The sequence below is a fragment of the Podarcis melisellensis genome (genome assembly GCF_964234715.1).
Source record: "Podarcis melisellensis genome assembly, chromosome: 1".
NCBI classification, from domain to species: domain Eukaryota; kingdom Metazoa; phylum Chordata; class Lepidosauria; order Squamata; family Lacertidae; genus Podarcis; species Podarcis melisellensis.
The window spans coordinates 30,796,342-30,819,736 of NC_138528.1; the positions used below are offsets into that span (position 1 = coordinate 30,796,342).

The following is a 23,395-nucleotide window of genomic DNA, read 5'->3' on the forward strand; positions in this document are numbered from 1 at the left end:
CAATTTGCAATACAGTATCTTCCTCTTCTCTGTTTTGTGTGTGCAAACAAGACACCTGCAGAACAATCACTTTTGCTGCTTACAGGTGGGCACTGAAGATGATTTTACTTAGGAAGACTTTTGCTTTGTTAGGTAGCTTCTAGTTGTTGGTTTTTGTTTTTTAAAAAACTATATATAAACTGTTGCTAATTTTGTGTAAAGTGGGATATTACTAAATAGAGCAGCAGGAACAAAAGCACAAACTCTGCTTTTGGTTTGTTTTTTGTGAGACCAGAATTATACATTTGGCAGCAGACCTGAGTGCCCTGTGAACAGCAGCAGTTGAGTGACTGGGAGAGGGGGCTTAACTCTGGCCCCAATTCCCTTTTCACTGACAACCTCCCTCATGCTTTCCCCCAATATGCATTTGAGGCATCATGGAGGAAAGTAATTGCCATACTGGGATGTGCATGGATTTACTCCTTCCTTCACCCTGCAGCCCACACCTGAGTACACTCTGCATGTAAGTTTTATTTTTAATTCTCTATTTCCCCTGAGTATATGGATGCCTCCATCTTGTTTGTGAGTGAAGCTGTTTTGACTACAAAGCTTCTGGCACTTAACCTCATTAGCATTATGAAGACTGGTACTACAGGCTCCCACAGATTTGGTTCAAGCATTGCCCCTCACCAAGAGAATTATCAAGTAAAGAACAGACAATTCTATTGGTTTCTAAGGACACTCATGGTGGCTAAATTCCTAATGCTTCAATATTGGAAGGAGGAGTCCACCTGCCACCCCTGTGCACCATAATCATGGACAGAGGACATGATAAGAGGCAGCATATGAGAAGGTGACCTTCTGTAAACGTAAGGAAGATGGGGAAGCCTCCTACTAAAGGTCTATTTACTTGAATATCTGGTCACTGGGTTTGTTCTGGACCACCAGCTGCTCCCCCTTTCCCTTTGGGAGCATTCAATTAAAAAGCTACTAACAACACACAAAATGAAAAAAAAAAAAAGACCTGGCTTTGGGTATTTCAAGAAATACTCTGGAAGAACGTATAAGATTAAAATATAAGCATAAGATTAAAATAGGCCAGGGATACCATTGGGCGGGCAACAACCACTCAATGAGCACAGTCACATGAAATACTACGTCCTACTGGCAAAGCACACAGGATTACATAACAATAGTTAAGAGTGTTTCTACTGTACTATCATCCAAAACAGCATTGCCATACAAAAATGAGACAGAAAGGAAACCTACCTTGACACCCTTGGGCCTTCATGGTGCTGTCCCCTGGCAGAATCAGGAAACCCGGCTGACCTCCCTGGTCTGCTCTGATAGGTAGTAGTGGTGCTGGTGGTGGATGCAGATGAGAAGGACACTGTAGAGTGAGGTTTTACTTCAGCAGAAGTTAGTTCTGATGAAACAGAACCAAATGGCATTGCCTGTTTGCCCAGAGGCGCATAAGAACTGCCTTGGTCTGAAGTGCTAGCAGATGATGTCACATTTGAGTGGTAATTCTGGGTGGCAGATGTATCAGTAGTTTTAAAAGAAAAGGAAGCAGGGGTGGGAAGAAGAGGGGGCCTGGTTGCATCCATTGTAGCGTGGGTCGTGGCAGGAGAAACCGTAGCCTTAAATGAAAAGGAAGAAGCAGAAGGGGTGGGAAGCAGGCCTGGCCTGACAATATCCATGGCCGGGGTGATGACGGGTGTATCATTACCTTTCAAAGGAAAAGCAGGGGTAGGAAGCAGAGGTGGCCTGGTTGCCTCCATGTTCTGGGAAGTGGCAGGAGACTCAGTTACTTTAAATGAAAAAGAAGCAGCGGTAGGGGTAGGAAGCAGACCTTGCTTGGCCATCTCCGTAGTCTGGGGAGTGGGAAGTGACTCTTTAAATGAGTAAGAGGCTGGAGAAGGAAATGGAGGTGGCCTGGTTGTCTCTGAGGCCTGTGAGGTGGTAGAAGACTCCGTTACTTTAAATGAAAAAGAAGCTGCGGAAGGAGTAGGAAGTAGACCTGGCCTGGGCATTTCTGTACTTTGGGTAGTGGGAAGTGACTCAGTAACTTTAAAAGAACCAGGAGTAGGGTACAAATTTGGCCTCGGTGTTTCAGTGCTCTGGGTGCTCTGAGGACCAGATTCTTTTGAAATAGGCATATCAGACTTTTGTGGGCCAGAAGAGAATCCAGTGGAAGGTGGAGGCAGCGCAGCTGAGGGCAAAGGAGGCTGCCCAACGGACATACCACTTTGTACTGTTTGAGAATATGCAGAAAATGCAGGTGGCAAAGTTACACTCCCAGTATACTGACTGCTCATGTTCCGAAGTGACTTCACTTTCTCCTGAAGGTGGGTGTAAGTGACTTTCATCTGTCCCTGCCACATTTTCCACTGTTTCTCACACTCATGAAGTTGGTCTTTGTGAGGGTAGGCCTGGATTTGATCCTGCCACTGCTGAAATTCACGTTCCCACTCCTTGTAAAGTGGCTGGAACTGTTTGTTCTGTGTTTCATAATGCTGTAGCTGCGTATCCACTGACATTGTCTGCCAGAAAGAAAAAGTAGTAAGGAACACCCTTTAAGTTAGTTCAATGTACTCACAATGCTTTAGACACAAACATATCTTAATTGTCGCATAGCAAAGCACAGGTCTGTACACTGAACACTGTTCATGCTTTCCAACAGCTTCCATGAAATTGTTGTGCTTTAAAGGTGAAGCCATAGATTTGGGCCTTTGAACTTTATTTTTCTTTAACATCACAGTTTCACCCCCTACCAAACTAAAATGATTCTACACTCTGACTCTAAATATATTGCATGATTAAACCTACTGAAAAAATGGAAATTCTTTCTACATAGTCTATTTAGATTAGTGAACAAATTTTTTAGTTTTCTTCTCACAAGGAAGATGCTTCAATATAAAGTATTACTTTTCTTCTTCTCGGTTCAATTTCTAGCCTACTCTTCATTGATTCACTATTACAGGGCAGGTTACAGCATAAAACAAGACTGAAATGTTAGCTTCTTGTCTGCTTTTTCAGAAGTTAACATGTAGTCAATGAGCAAAGGTCTACATCAGAGTTGGGGAACTTTCTTCTCTGATGGTTCAGATCTGTATCTGCCTCACGGGTCAAAATTTGGCAGTTTGCCCATCAGTCATAATGATGTCAAGGTGATGATGCTCTTTGAAGGTGCACCCCCAGAGCAGCTCCAAAGAGGCTTGCTCCAGGAACACAAATGAGTTTGCATTGAAAGACCTGCTTAAATGGAGATCCCTCCCTCCACTTCAGCAGGGGCTTCAGTGCAAGTCCTAGAGCAAGGCACAATCTTGCCTTGGTTACTCACTGGTAGATCAGGATCGGCTGATGGGTGATTGAAGCAAGCCTTGCTCAAAGCAAAAGAATAATTGGGAGCTCACTTTACTCTCCCAGTTGTTCATTTGGAGCCACCTTGGTAACTGCTCCACACCTGAGGTGACATACAATGTGGTGGGACGGAAGGCTGCGCTTTACCAAGAACAGCTTGCTGAGCCAAACTGGGACCTCTAACAGGCCAAAGCTGACCTGTGGACCACCATGAAGAGTCATGAAACTCTGTTAGCACCATTAAATTGTACTAAGTATCTCACTCAAGTGGGAAAAATATGGATCAAATCATATTACTTTAATGACTCACCGGCAAGTGCGACAACTGTATGATCTGTTGGTAGCGCTGTAGAATTTGTTGCAACTGTGCATGCTGCTGCATTATTCTCTGATACTGGAAACCCACTCGCTGCTGTGGATGCTGTTGCCATTGTGTGGCTGCTGCCTGTAGTTGCTGTAATCTCAAACTTTCCTCAGGATCCTCTGGTGGTTCAATGCTCAACTGGAGGAATAAGCAAATATCAAATAATAGAAAACTTGTTCAGTCATACAGCACATCAGTTATACAGCTCTAATCATTGTCGGTACTGGGGAAAGTAGTTGTACATGCCCGAAAGCAAGCAAATACAGAGGGTTTTGTCCCATCCTCCCCTTCTTCAACAAGTTAAATAGTCCAGGCACCGCATAATGTAAGTGCATGCCTATGGTAGAAAGTATATCTGATCACAAGTCAGAGCAGGATTATCCCAGTTCCTCCTTTTCAAATACAGATTTTTATTTTTATTTTTAGTGAGAATCTCCTACCAAAAAACAAAACAAAAAACAAACAAAACAAAACAAAAAAACACACAACACTACTTCCCAAGAGCACTACTTTTGGTTGCCAGAACACATAAAAACTAAACAGGTATTTTACAACTATCAGAATTTATTGCACTATCATATCTCTAGATATGCTAGTGAAATAAATTCTGATAGTTGCTCTATTCCATGATCTGTTGTGCAAGATACTGGATGATACACAACTAAGGACTCAGCTATACAGTTACAAATAAAACGTTTTAAGTGTGTTTCAAGTGCAATATACAATGTGACACTATATGGTGATGGTGAGCCTTATGGAAAATTCAATGAATTTTTTAAAACACTTTTTTAAAAAAAGCATTTTCAGAACAGTTTTTATATGTGTATAGATTCTACCTAAATCATATTCAGAGAGATCCACTGAAATAAGTAAATTAGTTACTTGAGTCTACTGATTGCAAACCATAAATCCTCACTCACAGGAGAGTGGCCTCCAGAAGACACCAGGGCATCACATATAACCCAGAATAATTGTAATTAGATTACAATGGTAAATAGCTGAAACATAACTCTGTCCAATAAATCTATGCATAGCATAGCTTTAGCTTAAATAAAGACTTATGCCAGATACAAACTTAGGTAAGTACAAACTGTTGGTAATCTGAGATAATAAGATACATCTACAATCCTTTTATATTTGTTGGAAGCCACCCAAAGTGGCTGGGGGTAAGGTAACCTAGTCAGAAGGGTGGGTTACACATTGTGCTCACAGTAAAAGTTACTACACAGAAGCAGAGCCAGTAAGGTCCAGATCTTTTACTGTTGCAGACTGAGCAAACAGAAAAATAACTTCCAGTTTGCAGGCTTTTCATATACAGATACAGAGTGTCCCTGTTGCTCTAATTCCAAGGCTTCAACTGCAATAGTAACATCAACACAAAACTAGCTGGCATGCCTTAATCACATCAATATAACTAGAGTTCCAAGGCCATTACCACAGCAACTGGCTCATTTGACCTTACACCTCACACATCAGGTGATTTATGCCCATCAAGGAAATTCCTTCCTTCCTATGCCCAGCTACTCCAACACAAACCTATACCAGTTAGCATAAGAATCTCATGCACTGCAAGGACTCACTTAACTCAGACATCCTCAGTTAAACTAATAGGTGGTAGGCAAATTCTGATTCCAAGGAAGATGGCAAAAATCCTGACTGAATAATCTTAACACCGTATGGACACCAACAGTTGCCCCCAAACTAAGGTTGTAATCCTATACACATTTGCCTAGAAATAAGACCCACTGAAAACTAGCCAATAAGAAGATCTGTTTAGCTTTATGCTGTTAAGTTTGTTGAACTTTAGTTGAAGTACAGTCCCATTGATTTTCGTGTAATCAAAGTATTGTCTAAGTACAGCTAAATTAGTCTGGACCCCTGACTATTAAGTCCAGTCACAGACGACTCTGGGGTTGTGGCGCTCATCTCGCTTTACAGGTCAAGGAAGCTGGCGTTTGTCCGCAGTTTTTCTGGGTCATGTGGCCAACAAGACTAAGCCGCTTCTGGTGCAATGAAACACCGAAACCAGAGCAGCGGAAACGCAGTTTGTCTTCCCGCTGTAGTGGTACCTATTTATCTACTTGAACTTTTTGGCATGCTTTCGAACTGCTAGGTTGACAGGAGCTGGGACTGAGCAACGGGAGCTTACCCTGTCGCAGGGATTTGAACCGCTGACCTTCTGATCGGCAAGCCCAAGAGGCTCAGTGGTTTAGACCACAGCGCCACCCACGTCCTGCCTTGGGGCTATAAAATGAGATAAAAGTGTTCCAAAAAAAGAACAAACAGATGCTGGACCAAGACTTTAGGATTACTGGGGATATTTAATTCTTCCAGAGTAGTCATATTATCACTTTAGAACCATACTACTTTTAATGATGGCTGATGAACTAATTAATTGGTGATGTGCCCAGGAATTTATTTGCCTAACACTTGCCCTTGTAAGTAGTACATCATTTTAAGTCTTAGCAATTAAATCCAATCACCAGATATAACAAGTCACTCTTGTCAGAAACTGTAGGAGAAATCCTACATACACTGAACGCTTCAAACCAAGAGAAGAGATGTATTGTATCTTCGTATTATTTTATGGTATTTTATGCTTTATTGTATTGCAAATGCACATTATGTTGTATACTTCCTTCCTATTTTAAAATAAAAATACAGAAATATAACTGGCCTATCACAACATATGAAATCCATAGAATGGTCAGAATAGAATGTAAAGGAGGTGTTGGTGCTTTGTGTGTCAGTGGGATACAGAATCCAAAATTGAGAAATAGAAAAACAAACTTATGAGTAGAGAACAGCACAGCAAAAGAGTAAGTAAAATATAAGGAACACACTTAATATTAAACCATAGTTTAAAATGAACTATGGTTTAGCACAATGTGTATGCTGTTTAAAAGTCCACACCAGGGCTCCCCAGCTCACAGCTTTATTGCACCAGGGAGGAAACAAACCAGAAGCTGGCTTTGCATTATGTATAAACCTACTCTCATGGTTTGTTTATCTCCAGACAAATTATGAGTGCTGGTTCACATGCCAGTCTCTGCTTTGTTTCCTCCTTGGCACACCGGTCAAAAGTGGGGGATCAGCATAGTGAGGACTTCTGAGCAGCATGCAACAGAATTTATTTTTAACATTACATGCAAACTGGGCTAATATCACTCCCCTATCCCAAACTTTGATGGTGATCTTTAAATGCAAAAGGTACTTAGGTAGGCAATTGAAACAGAAGATGAAATAATAGTGGGTTACTTCAGCCACCCCTAAACTGGCTGGGTAACAAGTCATGGCAGAGTCAAAATTTCTAGATAGAAAGAGTTTGGATCCTAATTGCCTGGGACTGGCAACACTGATCAAATCTCTGTCAAACTCAACATTCAAAAGATCAGAAAACTGCCAACAAATTCAACACAGTCATACTTAATTTAAAACAAAAGGATCTGCAAAAACAAAGAGGATTCCTATTAAACTGAAGAGAGAACAAACTCTGGCAAACTGAATGCAAATCAACAATAAAACAAGCAAAAATCAACAACCTGAGAGACACACTGAAGTTATTAAAATAAATATTAAACAAAACTAAGACTCACAACATAATGTTACAATGTGGAGTGCTCAGTCTCTAAACTGTTCCCTCCTCCTTCAGGGACACTCCGTTCTTCCCCTTTTCAGATATTTGTTTAAACCTAACAGATGCCCCTCAACATTCTGCAATCACTGAACATGCTCAGTCTTCACTGGGCTGTTTTGGGAAAGTTCCCACCCATCTATGCTCTTTTTCCTAAAGTTTTTTTCTACCTCTGCAATCTTTGGATACCTTTGAACATGAAAATACCTCCATCTTAGTTTGCAGCTGTCCCATTTTGATTACAATCCTCTCAACACTCACCAACTGAGATTGTGATATGATCAGAACACACTCTACAGAGAAAACCAACTAGTGGAGGTAGCAGAAACATTTAAGATGATAAAGGTGTAAAAAGAATACTGAAGGACTATAGCAAAACTGCAAAAATTATTATTTCTATCGGTCAAAATTGTTGGTCAGTTAATTAAATAAATAAATAAATAAATAAATAAATATGTAATAGTATTAAAGTCAACCTTCTTATCTAAAATGCATTTGATATAAAGAGGGCATCCAGGTAGTTACAGACCTGCCAGCCCAATTTCAGTTCCATATAAAATGAAAGAAAGCATTAAGAACTGTCAAACATAAAAACAAGAAGTCTTACTAAAAGAGGGTAAGTATTGCTTCAACAAAGGGAAATATAAACTTTCTACATTTCTTTTGAGGATACATATTACAGATGACCAAAAGGTTTTTGGCTAAGTCATTTGGTCAATGTATAAGTGGAGAGACTCTTACAGATTAGGATAAAAAATAAAGAAGATGAGGACGTAGTGATAAAATGGGCAGGAAGGGACATAGGAAGTTGCTTTATACCAAGTCAGAACACTGGTCTATCTACCTCAGTACTGTCTACACTGAATGACAGTAACCCCTCCAAGCAGGAGTGTTTCTCAGTCCTATATCTAAAGACTGAAAATGCAACCACTTGCTAGCAAAACATGTGCTCTACTACGGAGTCACCATTTACACAACAGAGGGACAATGGATCCCACAGAGATCTTTATAGGGGCTTGCTGGGTTATATTATTAATAATTCATCTGCAATAGGATTGAACAATGTGGCAGTTACGTCTGTAGATGACACCTAATTAGTTAGGATGGTAATATCCCAGGCAGTTGTGAAAAGCTTTAAAAAGAATTTATCCAAAATGGAAAATAAGGATTAAAATACAAGTACCTAAGATTCCATGTAAGCAAAATGTGATGCGTATGATTTCAAAAAACTATAACCTTATTATATGCATACTAGTGGCACATAATCTGGCTGCAACTACTCAGGAAATAAAGACAGTCACTGGTTGAGATGAGTTTATAAAAGGAGTAGACTAATTCATGGAGAACAAACTTATGAAAGTGTAGTATCTTGACAAGTAAACAGTATCCATGATACAGAGTCAATCAGTCTCTCTCTCTCTGTATGAGATGCTGCCAAGCAGGGTGGGGAAGAAATACAAGGTGCCTATCACCAGCATTGTCTGATCCACAGTGGATAAATAAGACTAGACTTATCTCTGTGAATTATGGTTTGCTCCAGCATGGCAATCCTTATGGTCTTAAAGCTTGATCCTAATATGGAGATGTTACTGTTTTACAGTGTTGGAAATATGTAATGCAACTTCTTCCTGAACGCAAAGTCAACACAGAAGCACAAATAATTATACTGCGTTATCGTTTGGTACCTTCAAGTAATGAAGATACCCAAAGGAAGCTCTGAATAGCATTACCTTCTTTGAGACTTTCCACTCCACATACAGACATCCCCCAATGCACACGGCATTTCCACAAGATGATTAAACTCCACATGACAGAACGCTAAACATTCTGAACTGGACGTCAAAACGGCCAGCCATTTGCTAGCAAAACATGTGCTCTACTACAGGGTCACCATTTACAGAACAGAGGGACAATGGATCCCACAGAGATCTTTATAGGCTCTTGCAGTTCATTTCTGATTCATTTACATTTATCTCCTCAACCTATGCTGAAGATGCAAGGAAGATTTATACACTTGCTATGAAATGTATTTAAAAAAAACTTCAATACTTTGTTAAGAAAAGCACATAAACCCAATGACTGTTGTCTTTAAGGTTTGCATCAGGGCCATGTAAACCACAACTGATCAGCAAAAGGTCTCATAAATCATCCGTGTTCTAAGCCTACTGCACCAGGACCCTATTTTTTTCAATCAGTCCTTCCAGACAATCTGAAATGACAAAAGAATGAACACAACACATAATGACACCTCTGTGCACAGCATACCTTGGGCTCAACAGATGACAAAGGAAGGTCATCACCTTTGGGCTGCGGTAATTTGGGCTCAGAAAGCAAAGGGGGGTCAGAAAGCACATCAGAAATGGGTATTTCCCTTTCTTCTTGCCTCTGCTCAGGAGCATCATTTACCACTCCTAGACCTGATGGCAGCTGCTGTCCCAGTGCATGTGCTTTTGCCTTTTGCTGCAGAGTAAGCAGATGCTGTTGATACCAAAATTGCTGCTGTTCCTATAACAAAAAAGATGAGAAGTACAGTAGTATCTCGCCTTAAGAGACAAGGTCATACCCTAGAAAGAAAGCTACATTAACCACTGAAAAATGGCAAATGTGCCTCATTTTCAAAGGACACTTGGACCTACTTTTGAAAAAAACCAGAGTAGCATCCAACACTGCAGTCTCGTTTGTTCAGCAGACTTCTGAATGAACAATGTAAGTTATCCTCCTTCTTCTGCCACACCAGCAAGCCCCTGTGTGCCCTCAAAGTCTGCTTGAGAGAATTGGAGAACCCTCTGAAACAAATTTTGGGGTTACACAGAAGGAAGGGGAGGTCCCATTCCACAAGAGGAAATTTTCTGGCACAGCACTGGATACGACCCCAGGTTGCTACATCTATTCCTTTGGAGTAAGGATCAAAAGGCACAATGAAAATGTAAGCCTTTAATAGGATTTTAATTATGGAATGGTTTTGTAATTGGTGGCCTTTAATCTGTCAATAATCATAACATTTTTATCATTTTTTCTTAAACATCGAGTGTCCATGTTTCCTTTATTTTACTTCCTTTCATTATGACTGATTCTGTTTTTCAATCTGGCCTAGGGTACAGTATTGTCAGAAGGGCAGGGCAAGAAAGTTTCAAATAAATTCATATATAAATAACAGGAAAATGGGGTTTATAGTTTTAAAATTACTTTAGTACTGTGATTTATACTGTTTTATGTACATTGTTTCAGAATAAATCTCAAGGTGGAACATCAGATAAAGCAATTCAGAATAAAACAAATTCAAGATTTAAAGAAAACATTCCAGATCCTTCAAGCGACATTTTGATTTCCCCAGTCACCAATCTAGTATCCAGCAATCTGCATGTGGTTGCAAATGGACCTGTAACAGTGGCAAAATGCGCTTGGCTAATTTCTAACATTCTCAGAAGTGGGCTGGTCTGGCCCATGGTGACCCTCCTAAGGACGACTTGCACAAGTGGGGACATTAATACTTACACCCCTGTCGTCCCATACATGCAAGAAGCTCAGGAAGAACCCAGCACCAATTTTTTAAGCATTTCAATGACCTGTACAAACCAGTGATATCAGACTTGTGCTTATATGCTTGCTTAAGCAAGGAACATGTCCCCCCCCCCAGATTCTACAGTAAAAAACACCTTTGTGCAGGTTACACTTTTATTCTGCTTCAGATTAACCCTTTTGTCTGCCCTGGGTCTGTTGTAGCCCCATTTTTCTTTAGCACCTGTTGGTGCTAAAGGCACCAACTGTATTTGTTTTCTATCAAAATATGTATAAACACAGGGAGAATCTTATAACATGTTGGATGTCAAAATGCTACTTAGATGAGTGCTAAAATATGGAGAAATGCATACAACCATGATTGGCTTTGTCTTCATCTGCAGTTGCTTTGTAGCTTCACTCCAATTACTGTACTCTGTAGCTACAAAGACCCATCTCTGCTGTAATACTAATTTTTCACCATTTCCTGATTCTTTGCTTAAAGGAAGGTGATGTTTAAATAAATTCTACAAACATTTAAAATTGTATTTATGATAAGTGTTTCAAAGAGGTCAATAAAACATTTCTCTCTTTCTTTGGAGCTATTCTCATTCTCTTGTAGGGAGGATTCAGGTCTTTAAAAAAAAGCCTGCAGAAATTTTGCTTTCTTAAGTTTTGAAAGCAAAATTATATAGAGAGAATCCTCTTCTGATACCTCTGAACTCATCAGTTATTATAGATTGGCCATTTCTGTTTTCTGGTTAATTATTTAAAACTGTGATGATTGTGATGTGTGCACATGTCCACATGCACTCATTTCTAATAACATTTATTTATCTGTGAAACTGATTAACATGAAAAACCCCTCTTTATTCATTTTTCATACTAGACTACAGAACACATAGAATATGATTGGGTCGCATAGATATATGGTCTCCGTATCAGGATTACTTACACTATATAAAGTTTACACTGTAAACATCTGGGCAACTACTGATTGCAGAAAAATTAAAGATGTGCCAGTACAGCCAATACTGCATATATCTAATTTCCCTTTTCTTCAAAATTCCTGTTTTCTGTCTGAGCGATCAGAACAGCCCCAATCCCCTGTGTTGTTTATTGAGAAAGTCTCACTGAGATCAATGGGACATACAATGCAATCCTTACCCCCAGATACAGTAGTTAGGAAGTGGTATATCTCCCCAAATTAAACCAGTAGAAGCTATGTCAGTGTAAAAGACAAAAGAAGGGTTCTGTCAAGGGGGGTGGTGAATGGGTATGTTGAAGGCATGTAGAGAGATAACAAAATTGCACTGCATCCTAACACTGTCTATCCATTGGTTCCACTCCCACCCACAGAACCTGACATAATTTACATCACCCAACATGCAGGTATAATAACTAAATTCACCCCAGGAGACAATGGAAGGGCAGAAAATGCAGGTTTAGACCGCTACCCCTCCTTCTACCAGAAGCAGTAAGAATACAGCTGATCTGCTGACTAATTATTAGTAAGATTTGACCTCCTAATAGCTTAAGAAATGATTTTATCAATATGATAAAATGATATGCGTGGCTGGGGAAACCCAGCCAGATGGACGGGGTATAAAAATTAAATAATAATAAATTATTATGATGACTCAACTAACAGGTCAGTAATCTACCCCTATCACTTGGTATAGAAATCTTACAATTAAAGATCTGAAAACTGGCTTGAGAACTGGTTCACAAACTGGCTTACTCTCAGCAATCAAAATCTTAAACAAATACAAATGAAAATGTACTGTACAATGTAACATAAAAGTTAGGACATATCCCTTTTTCTCCCTGCCTTACACCTAACTGAGCTTAAACAAATTGCATAGAAGGAGAAAAAAGAATCTGAGCATGCACCATTCTGAATCCCTGCTCCAACCTCACAGGATACTAGCATCAATGAAGTATACATTTTTCATTCTTTCCATCTTAGAAATTTTCAACTGTTACATGAAGAAATTACAGATCTGCTCTGCAAAACGCTTCAAAGAAAGGCACCCCTTTCTTTTCCACTTCTCATATACTCTCATGTATTTTTCACAGGAATTGTAAAATTAATGTTAGATCATTATGGGGTGGCAAGTCTGCCTGGATACGTGTGCCTAAGTGCTAATTCCCTTTTGTACAGTTATAAACAAAGCACCACAATAATTATTAATACTAGCTATATATGCATGGAACAAGAATACCACAGAGTTCAGAGAATAGTAGAAAACACACAGGCAAATATCACATGTGTTATTTTCCCCTCCAGCATTCTCCCTTATAGTAAAGTATGCACTGGAACTGCATGGTATATCACTGACAGCAATCCTATGACTATCAGGTTGAGATACCTTTTCTGAAGGTAACTAAATAGGAAAATAAAATCACTGCTGTCATTCCCTCATCAATTGTGAGTGACTGAAATGGACATGGAGCCCCAGGGAGTGAAATGCTTACATCACAATCCAAGGTACATAATTCTATACCAGCCCCTTTCAAATGCCACGAAAATCATAGTTAGAAACAAACTATGGCTTGCTGTGAATGAGCAAAATGTTCAAATCATACTCGCTCTGCTCCTAAAGGAGGAAATGAATCTTATTTCAAATCAAAAAAGGAAAGGAATAACAGCACAAGCCTTCTCAGAAGTGCTTTCGTAGTCCCCAACACATGGGACTGCCTGTGATTTTCAGAGTTGAAAATCATTCCGCTTAACTCTGAGGCACTCAGTTTCTCAAAAAGACAAACAAAAACCCAATGTTCTAGGCCTGAGGCTTCTTAGCTTCAATTAAGCCCCCCCCATCCACTTTTTGAAACAAAAAATATAAAGGTGCATTAAAGCCAATTTATTTGTTACTGTTTTCTAAAACGAAAGCACTTCCTTCAAAGAAAAGATATGAACTTATGCATGCTTGTCCAGGCAGACTTAGCGCCCACATGGCGCTAACCTGTGAGTTTTCACATTTCCTACACAAAAGTCCTTTTTTGTTTGGGAAAAGCATAATTTATCAAGCAGCCCCAATATGACAGTAGAAAATAAATAACTCAGCAAATAAATGAAAGTAGGAATGCCAGCAGCTCCTCCCCACTCATCAGATGGCCATTCTGATAACCAGGAAGGAGATAATTTGCATCATCAGGGCATTGGGTTGGGCAGTTTAAAATCCCTCCTCTCTTTTCATCCAGGATTGTGTGCACTTTTTAACCACCATCAAAACTGGTGAGGTCTCTCTCATGGGTCTAGTCAAGACTAGGCTCCTGGGTGGGAGGTCAGTTATCTTTGCTTTAGACCCTATGGCCTAATTTTAACCAAGATGCCTGCTATTTAAATGAGAATCTGCTATTCCATCTCGTCAATTTTATCTTACTCCAACTCCCACCTATGCACATCTCACCCCTGGGTCCTATCGAGCTATTCAAACTACGGCGGGCACATCAGTCTTACCTGGGTGGTCATTGTGGAGGGGTCTGCGTGCAGGGCGGCTTGCTGTCGTTCACACCTAATATCTATGTCTGGACCACTGCCCTGTCTTAACTCCTGAGGTTCAAGAGCAGGCTGAGGAATCTGGGATGGGGCGAAGCGCGAGTCGGATGGAGTAACGGGCTGGCCCGGTTGGCAGGCTGAGGTCTGGGGCGTGGGTGGGTAAGCCTGGGACTGGTAAGGCTGAGCAACGGCTGGAGGAGGGTGTTCCGAAAAGGTGCGTGGAGCTGCCTTAGGCAACTTCGAATGGGGTTGGTAGGGCTGCGACGAGGAGTTCTGTGGCGGCAGAGCCTGAGACATGTAAGGGTCCGTCTCAAGGGAGGGTCCTGGGGGCATGTACGGCTGGGCAGGTGACTGTGGCGGAGAGGACAGGTCCATGTCCATATCCATGCGAGGGCCGGCCGCGGGGCCATGGGGCTTCCACTCATCCCGAGGCGGCTCCTTGACATCCTCTCCGAGAGGCAGGGGAGGCCTCTGGGCATTGTGGAGCAGCGCGTCCCGCGGGAGAGGCGGCGGCGAGGGCTCGCGGTGCTTGAACGGCTTCGGGTAGCTGCGCGCCGAGGGCGGCCCTTGGGGCAGCGGCGGCTGCCAGGGAGCGGCGGGGGGAGCAGGAGCGGCGCTGGGCAGCGGCGGCGGCGGCAGGCTCGGCGGAGGCCCGCCGGGTGGCGGGGGAGGCCCGCCTAACAACACCGACTGCAGCTGCTTCTGGTGCATTTGCTGGAGCTGCTGCAGCTGGACCAGGTGCTGCTCCTGCAGGCTCAGGAAGCCGGACGCGCCGGCGGCGGCCGTCGCGGCGCCAGGAGCCGCCGCCGAAGCCGCGTAGCTGCCCAGAGCCGGCGGCGGCATGGCGCTGGGCAGCACCGCCGGAGGAGGCCCGGCCATGGGCGGCGGAGGCATCATGGTGGGCGGGGGAGGGTAAGCCCCAGGGGCCGCCCCGTACAAACCCCACGCCGGGAACATGGAGCCGGGAAGCGGTTCTCAGCAGGCGGCAGCGGCGGCGACGGCGCCTAAACACAGGCCGCGAAAGCGGCGGGTGGCGACGGGGGCGCGTGCGGTCCACTGCGCCTGCGTGGATAACCGGAGTCATAGAGAGCGACTTCCTCAAGCTAGAGTGTTTCCGGTCCGGCCCCAGGCAACTGACTCCACGGAGCAACAAACTGGGCGCTCCCTGCGAGAACGCCTTGGCCAAGGCAGGGCTATGTCGCCTGGAACAAGGGGGAGCCTGTAGCCTTGTCGCAGAACTTCAGCTTTTATAATAACGTCCATCAAATATGCCCCTCCCCTTCCATACCGTTTTTTTATTGGTATGATTTCATTATTTGGAAATATAAGTGATGCCAACCTTGTGGAACTTGTTCAGCATTCTGTTCTGGAAGTGGGCAACTAGATGCTTCTGAGAAGCCCACAAGTAGGACCAGAGCAAGATGGATCCTGCATTAGTTTGGCAACTGAAAGAAACAAAAACATTACCATCCTTCCAACTCACATTGGGCCACCAACCTTTTGGGATTAGTGGGCACATTTCAGATGCTGAGGGAGTGCTGAGGTTGGCATTTCCCTAAAATCATAGAATGTAGAGTTGGAAGGGACCCCCAAGGGTTCTCCAGTTCAACCCCCTGCAGTGCAGGAATCGCAGCTAAAGCATCCATGACAGATGGCCACCCTACCTCTGCTTAAAAACCTCCAGGGAAGGAGAGCCCACAACCTCACGAGGGAGATCGTTCCACTGTCAAACAGCTCTCCCTGTCAGAAAATTCTTCCTGGTGTTTAGTTGGAATTTCCTTTCTTGTAACTTGAAGCCATTGGTTCGAGTCCTACCCTCCAGACCAGGAGAAAACAAACTTGTTCACTCTTACATGTGACCCTTTAGATATTTGAAGATGGCTATCATAGCTCCCTCTCAGTCTCCTCAGGATCAGTCCTTTCAACTGATCCTCATAAGGCTTGGTTTCCAGACCATTGATCGTCTTGGTTGCCCTTTTTTCAACTGCAATATCCTTTTTGAGATGAGGTGACCAGAACTTTACACAATATTCCAAATGTGGTTACACCAAAGATTTCTATAATCACAGTTTTATCTTCAATTCCTTTCCTAATGATCCCTAGAATGGAATGTACCTTTTTCACGGCCACCACACACTAGGTCAACAACTTCATCAAGCTATCTGGTCTGTCACCTCCAGTTCATCAAGCTATCTGGTCTGTCACCCCTAATATGCATCACTTTACCCTTATTTACATTGCAAGGTGCTTGCCCTTCTAATTTTTCGAAAGATTAACAGAGAAACTGAGGGAAGTCAAAAATGGAAGCATGAGTGTAAAATAATTTGTTGACTGTATAAAACTTGTTTAGAAAATGAATAAAAATTATTTAAAAAAAGAAAAGAAAGGTGCTTGCCCTTCTAACGCCCATTCGCTTGGTTTGGAGAGGTCATTTTGGAACTCTTTTCAATCTCTTCTTGTTTTAATGACCTTGAACAATTTAGTATCATCAGCAAATTTGGCCTCCTCACTGTTCAGTTCTAAATGAACAAGTTAAAAAACACTGGTCCCAATACCTATCTCAGGGGAAATCCACTTTCTACCTCTCTCTATTCAGAGAACTGTCAATTTATTCTGACTTTTTGCTTCCTGTGACTCAACTAATTCCTGATCCAAAAGAGGATAGTCTTATGACTGACTGCTGAACTTACTCAGGAGTGTTTGGCAAATTACCATATTTCTGCATAACCCCACCAAAAGTAACCTTCCCAACTTTTTGTCATGAGAAACCCCAACTGAAATATTTGCAACTTGAGAAAGGACTCAGATAAAAAAAAGAGAAATTCTCAAAAGCCAATTTCTAAACAATAATGAATATTTATTCTGGAACACACAGCAAGGGTACAGTTCACATGATTTTTCTCGAAGAGACAAGTTTGAAAAAATCAGTTCAGCTTCAAACACTGCAGGAAATAAATTAGAAACAGGAACCTTGTAACAGGCCCAATGTTGTAAAAATTGGCAGTTGGACCCAGCAGACACATCTTGGATGCTTTTCAACAGGTGGTTAAAATCGGGGGGCTCCATAGTCATCAGGCATCCGCTCAATGTTATATCTAGAATGAATGAAGCATTTTGGTAAGTAGTCTATCATAAGCCCACCATGGAATGCAGTGAAAACACAATAAGGGTGCCACTGTATTTGCTGGCATTATTTGATTGCATTTGATTAAGTGAGCTCGAATCCATAAAACCCTTTGCTGAAGGCCCACAAGCCAACCATCTTTCTGAAGGTAAGCAGGCAAGGGTCTGGTCACCACCTGGAAATCTCTTGTATGCCACCTTCCAATTTAATAAACAAGGACATGAGAACTGCACACTTTTGGAGCCAGGGACCAGTCTTCTTGTTTTTTATTAGTCTATAAAGAACTATATAAATAACGATGTATTAACTTTTACTTGACATAGCCCTTGTTATTACTTATATAGCATTGCCAATGAGTAGTTCTTTGAAGACTAATAAAAAGCAAGAAGACAGGCTCTGTTCAATGGAGCTTGCAAATCTTGATTTAATAGGAACACAGGAAGCTGTCTCAAACTAAATTAGACCATTGGGTCCATTTAGCTCATTATCATCAATGATGACTGGCAGCAGCTCACCAGAGTTTTGGGCAAGTTTTTCCTAGCCCTACATTAAGACACCAGGAATTGAACATGGGATCCTTTGCATACAAAGTATGTGCTCTACCAATGAACTACAGTGGATAACAGAGTTTGGGGCAGAAGGGAGTGGTAACACCAAACATGTATGGGTATGAATAAATGCAGTTACGTATACAGGTGACTCCCCATTTACATAGAGGTTACGTTCCAGCCTCATCGCACATAAGTGAAATGCACGTAAGTGGGGAGCACCCTGAAGTGTCCTTGTGGCTAGCGAGGAGACTCCAGAGCTTGAAGAGAACATCCTGTTTGGGCTCTGGTAAGAGTCTCCTTGTTGAGGCTGCTCAGCCTCCACGCGGAATAGCTGATGTACAGGGTAGTGCAGCAGCAGCAGCAGCAACTTTCCCGCACGTCAGCTGTTAAGCGGGGGAGCCAAGCAGCCTCAACAAAGCCCCACTGCGCCTCTGGCTCATGAGAAGACCCTCCATGGACATCCTACTTAGGTTCTGGGAAGGGTCTTTTCAGATGCCACGTACTTCCAGCCACTTCTGGGTTCCTGGCGCTGTGCCTGTGTGCAGTAACATACAAAAGAGGAACTGCCTGTACTTAGGCTTTCTTTTAGTTTGAGGAGCAGGATATGAACACAATAGCATTCTCGCACTCATGTTGTGGTTTTCTTATTACTATTAAGCCCTTCCTTTATATAGGTAGACTATCTATAAAACAACAGGCAAAGTTTCAAAATACACTATAACAAAGTAAACTGCAATTTAATTTTGTCAGAATATTACTCTCAAGTGGGAGCTCACCTACCTGTGGTTTGATATATACATTATTGGGACTCCAGGGATCTTCCGTATTCTCCGCTTGAGGTCTCTGTCTACAGTAGCCACTATGTAACACTTGTGCTGCAAGAAAAGAGGATAATCTCGTAACTGAGAAACGAATCAAATGCTGTCTTTCCTTTGGCCACGGAGTGCCAGAGGATACAAATTTCCAGAGGGAACAAGTTTTTAGACAAACATCAAATCCCCCTCCCTTAAAATACAGGATCTCCAAGGACATGTTCTGAACAGCTGTGGAGACAAGATCTTCTTTGTTACCATCAACTGTTTGTAGCAGTGGAATCTCCTTCCAAAATAGGCAATATCAGCTACAAGACAGCTTCAATTGAATGTCAGCTTCATTCAGGTCATAAATTTCAGCAAATTAAGCAGTTCTACATACATCTACATGCCTACAGAACAGACATTTCTAGAGGTAGAGGTACCTGAGTGACCCTCTGCACCAAACAGTCATCAGCATAGGTCCCTTTGTGAGTGCAGGGCAAGCGTTCAAATCGTGGGTCTTTTGCTATCCTGTAATATAATCAAACAGAGAATTAAGATAGCATTGGGCCAACTGACATAATTAGAAGAATTAAAAGATTCCTAGAAGAAAGACAATTTCTGTCTTTTCCTCACTAGGTATACCCCAAATCTGCAGGTTGCTATTCTCAGCTTAACATTTATTTCTGACTGTCATCCTGCCTGTCAGATGTATTGCCTGGGTATGCTAACTGCCTGGCCTCCAGCAAATTGAATAACAGGAAGCTTCAAATTTTGTGCACACGACTGAACCTCCTCTTCCCTTTCCCCCACTCACACCCTTAATATCAGAGTCTGGAGGATTGTAAGACCCCTGAAGCAGATTTGGGGGCATGTGAGAGGCGGAGAGTAAACTGAAGTGCAAGGCAAACTCCATTCAGTTCTCTGCCTGCTGATGGAACACAAAAACCTTCTTGAATTCTTTCTCAGTCTCCTTTGTGTAGCACAATAAACTGCTTTCTTGAAACCTTGATCTAACTGGTGAATCTACAAGCCAGTAAGTTATTCTATGAACTTGATCATTTACTCAAGCTACAAACTTAGGAGGAGGGCAGAATTGAATTCTGCCTGGAAGAGACTGGGAAGATCAACTGCCTTGCTTTCTTCAAAAGGTACATCCAGCCTGGTGAACAAAAGAAGTGAAGCAGTGACAAGCTGTCCAAGTTTAATGATTTGGAATCTAGCTCTTGTACCCCAAGGAAGAGTCCCTGTTCTCCACATTCATAAGTTAGATTAGATAAACTCAATAACAGAGTCCACTTATAGGTCCCTACCTTAGGGCAACACGATACTTTTGCCCCAGTTTCTCAATTTCAGCCATGACACAATCTGTGATACACGGAATACCTACAGGAATACAATAAATATTTAATATCACCAAACTGAATTGCAACAAACTCCTGCAGGTGCCTAAATCAGAAAATATGAGGTTTCAAAACTATGAATATTCATGTAGCCCTCTGAAAGTCAGTCACATCATTGACAATTATCAGAACAGAAAGCACACTCTTAATTGATCTGCTTTTCATTTCTATTTATATTATTCTGTGCATCTAACTGATATTTTGAGTAAAACATTAATAAAGACCTCTTTGACAGTTATGGTAAAATCTGATAATCAGCGAACTTTTTTATTTCATTAATGCAACAATAAAGTTAGCAATAAAGTAGTGATTATTTAAACAGCTGGTAGTCATGATGGATACACTTGTTAAGTCTAACTGGAAAGCATTTAGTGGCAAGCACTAAATGATGATGATGATGATGGCAACAACAATAAGAATAATGAAAGCCAGAACCTCATACATTACTGCTACTTTAGTCTTAACAATGTGCCACCATTGATGGAGTTTTTTATAGTCTCAACTTATCACAATGATGTTACCCTGGAACAAGATGTAACAGATCTACATACTTACACTTAGCATAGAGGCAATCCATCATTGACTGCACCAGATCCAGTTTGGCTTTAATAGAAAAATTAATGAAGTTGGTATCAACCAGGATGTAGTAGGGAGGCCCCAGTTGTGTATTATATTGGAAGAACAAACAGGAAGGGTATTTAGGGCTGAAATGACAAACATGGAACAAATCAAGTTACAAAGGGGAAAACAAAACATACTGTCCACAAATGGCATATAACTTCAGAAGTACTTTTTCTCAGCTTACAAACTCTTGAAAAGGTATTGAAAAATGTGTCAAAATGCTCAGAGGACAAAACACTCAATAAGTCACATTTACTGCTGAAAGTGTGCTCAAGCATTCTAGTGTGTGTGTGTGGGGGGGGTGCTTTTACATTTCAACCACCATCTCTTGAGGTCCCACCACATGGTGTTATTCTCAGTACCATCTTTACAGCAGGGAAGAACATTTTACAGCAAGAGAAGGGCTTTTAAAAAGAGTTTCCTCAAGTTGTGGAACCTTCTCCCAGTAGATGTCTTTTCTTTTCAAGACAGCTAAGCCCTTCTGCTCAAAATATTTTGGCAGAACACCAAAAATCATTTATTCCAATTATTTGTATATGTGCTACTTGTAAGAAGCAAAAGAAAGTTTGGCCACTTTTATCACTGACTTGCAATGTGCCTCCCACTACCTGCTTGATCAGCTCTAGTTTGCTAATGACCCAGATAATAACATGTGTTTGCCAAGCCAAATTAAAAGCACCCACATAACAGTCTTCAGGTTAAGACACAATTGTGAGCATGTTCACCTGAAAGTTAACATCTACTACAGGCATAGGCAAACTCGGCACTCCAGATGTTTGGAGACTACAATTCCCATCATCCCTGACCACTGGTCCTGTTAGCTAGGGATGATGGGAGTTGTAGTCCCAAAACATCTGGAGGGCCGAGTTTGCCTATGCCTGATCTACTATAATCAATGGAATTTATTTCTAGTTTTGTATTAAGGTAGCCAACAGAATAGATGGGAAATCATTAGATACTTACACCTCTCTCTCTTTTATCGCACTGGAATCATCCTTCTTTTTCTCTTTAGGTTTCGCTCGGTCTGCCTCTTTGCTAGGGGTGGCAAATTATTTTTTAAAATCATTTGTACACACCATCTACTCAGTAAACCACTGTAGATAACCAAGGGATATTATTGTTGAGAAGAATTGTATCAATATAGGATCACAAGATTAAAAAAAAGTTTGGAGATCATTTTGGAGCACCACACAATCCTTCCATTATGAATTTGACTCAATGGGACTTACTTAAGTATAGGATCACTTTGTTAAGTATTTCAGTCTTGTTAAATATGCAAAACTCTTAGAATTTACACTTCAGTAGTTTCTACTAATAAATATTATCAAGAGACTTACATGCGCTGGTCACGGAGGCTGATCATGCGCTTCATGGCAGCATATTTCTTTGCTTTCTTTTGTTTCCCCTTAAAAGGGAAAAATTAATAATAGACCATTATTTTTTTAAAATACTATAAAACCTGTCATCCTCTTCCACACACAGTACAGTCACAGCCAGTGTTTAATACCTAAGAAAGGAGATGCCAAGACTCAAATCTTTTACCAACAAGACCCAGTTCCTGATCTGTGTGGGTGGTAGCTATGGTAACTTATTGGTAACGGAAAGGCACTCCATACATTCTGTTCCTTATTATCTAACATGCATAATAACGTCTTTACTCAAATTAGGTTCTCATCAAAACACTCCAAAGTTTGCTTCCCCAGGTTTTAGAGATACAATTGCAGGATCTAGCCAATCATAACCACTGGATGGACATAATTCACATACATATTGCTTACTGACTTCAAACCTATCCTCACCAACAGTGTTCCATATTACTCTAGGATTCACATACCCCAACAGCTGAACTACCCAGAAATGTGAATATCTATAAAGAACATAGTAGCATAGGAAATATTTGGTATATTGACTAGAATGGGGCAAAGACAGGAGCATATTAAAAAATAAATAAATGTAAGGGGCAGACAGGAGCGTAGGTTTTTTTTTAAAATGTAAGTATGAAACTATTTTTGGATCGCAGACTCGCCACTATTTCTCCCCCACAACCTCCAGCACCCGTCCCTCCCTCTAACACTTTCTACTCCCTCACAGCACGGGTCCTGAGAAGCACCTTCCCAACAACAGAGATAAAGCTAGTCATTTCATACGCTCGTAAGCGGGAGCGAATTTAAAAGCACGCCTGGTGGGATTTTAAAACACTTTTTCAGTTTCCCCCTTGCCCCCGTCTCTGTCCAACATCTAGCATGGTGAGCCGCTCTGGCGAACTCGAGACGTTTAAGTTATGCCCAACGAAGCTTTTGCTCAGCAAAATGGACAATGGAGAATTAATCGACAATGGAGAATTAAATGGACTGTGAGAGGACCGCGGGTGAGAGCAGCCAGTTCCCTGCCATGCCACGCCACAACGCCGCACCCGAGGTAAAGCGCTCACCATTTTGGTAGTCCCAGCCACAGCGTTCTTCTCGCCCACTTCCGGCGCGCGCCATGTTCGTTCGCCCAACGCTTTGAGCGTCACTTCCGGCCACTGGCGGCCGGGGGGGGGCAGGGAGAACGAGTGAG

General features: G+C 41.8%; 2 protein-coding genes across 5 annotated transcripts in view; both read right to left on the reverse strand.

Moving 5' to 3' along the window:
* Positions 1-15,394, reverse strand: part of YLPM1 (YLP motif containing 1) — a 50,821-nt gene extending 35,427 nt beyond the window's left edge. Inside the window, exons 1-4 of one of the 4 annotated variants that reach the window (XM_081908239.1) lie at positions 14,305-15,393; positions 9,606-9,845; positions 3,653-3,844; positions 1,249-2,522 (exon numbers count right to left, since the gene is read on the reverse strand). In XM_081908239.1, the coding sequence (XP_081764365.1) occupies positions 1,249-2,522; positions 3,653-3,844; positions 9,606-9,845; positions 14,305-15,300 (2,702 nt within the window). In that variant the 5' untranslated portion in view covers positions 15,301-15,393. Of the gene's footprint in view, positions 1-1,248; positions 2,523-3,652; positions 3,845-9,605; positions 9,846-14,304 lie in introns of all 4 variants that reach the window. The other 3 variants (XM_081908238.1, XM_081908240.1, XM_081908241.1) reach the window with 3 other exon arrangements.
* Positions 15,395-17,176: 1,782 nt separating this feature from the next.
* On the reverse strand, positions 17,177-23,395 carry FCF1 (FCF1 rRNA-processing protein). Its single transcript, XM_081915814.1, has 8 exons — positions 23,268-23,395; positions 22,174-22,241; positions 21,800-21,871; positions 20,771-20,919; positions 20,126-20,198; positions 19,256-19,343; positions 18,799-18,893; positions 17,177-17,438 (listed from the first exon to the last, which is right to left on the reverse strand). The coding sequence occupies exons 1-8, from the start codon at positions 23,268-23,270 to the stop codon at positions 17,390-17,392; spliced, it is 597 nt and encodes a 198-aa protein (XP_081771940.1). The 5' UTR covers positions 23,271-23,395; the 3' UTR covers positions 17,177-17,389.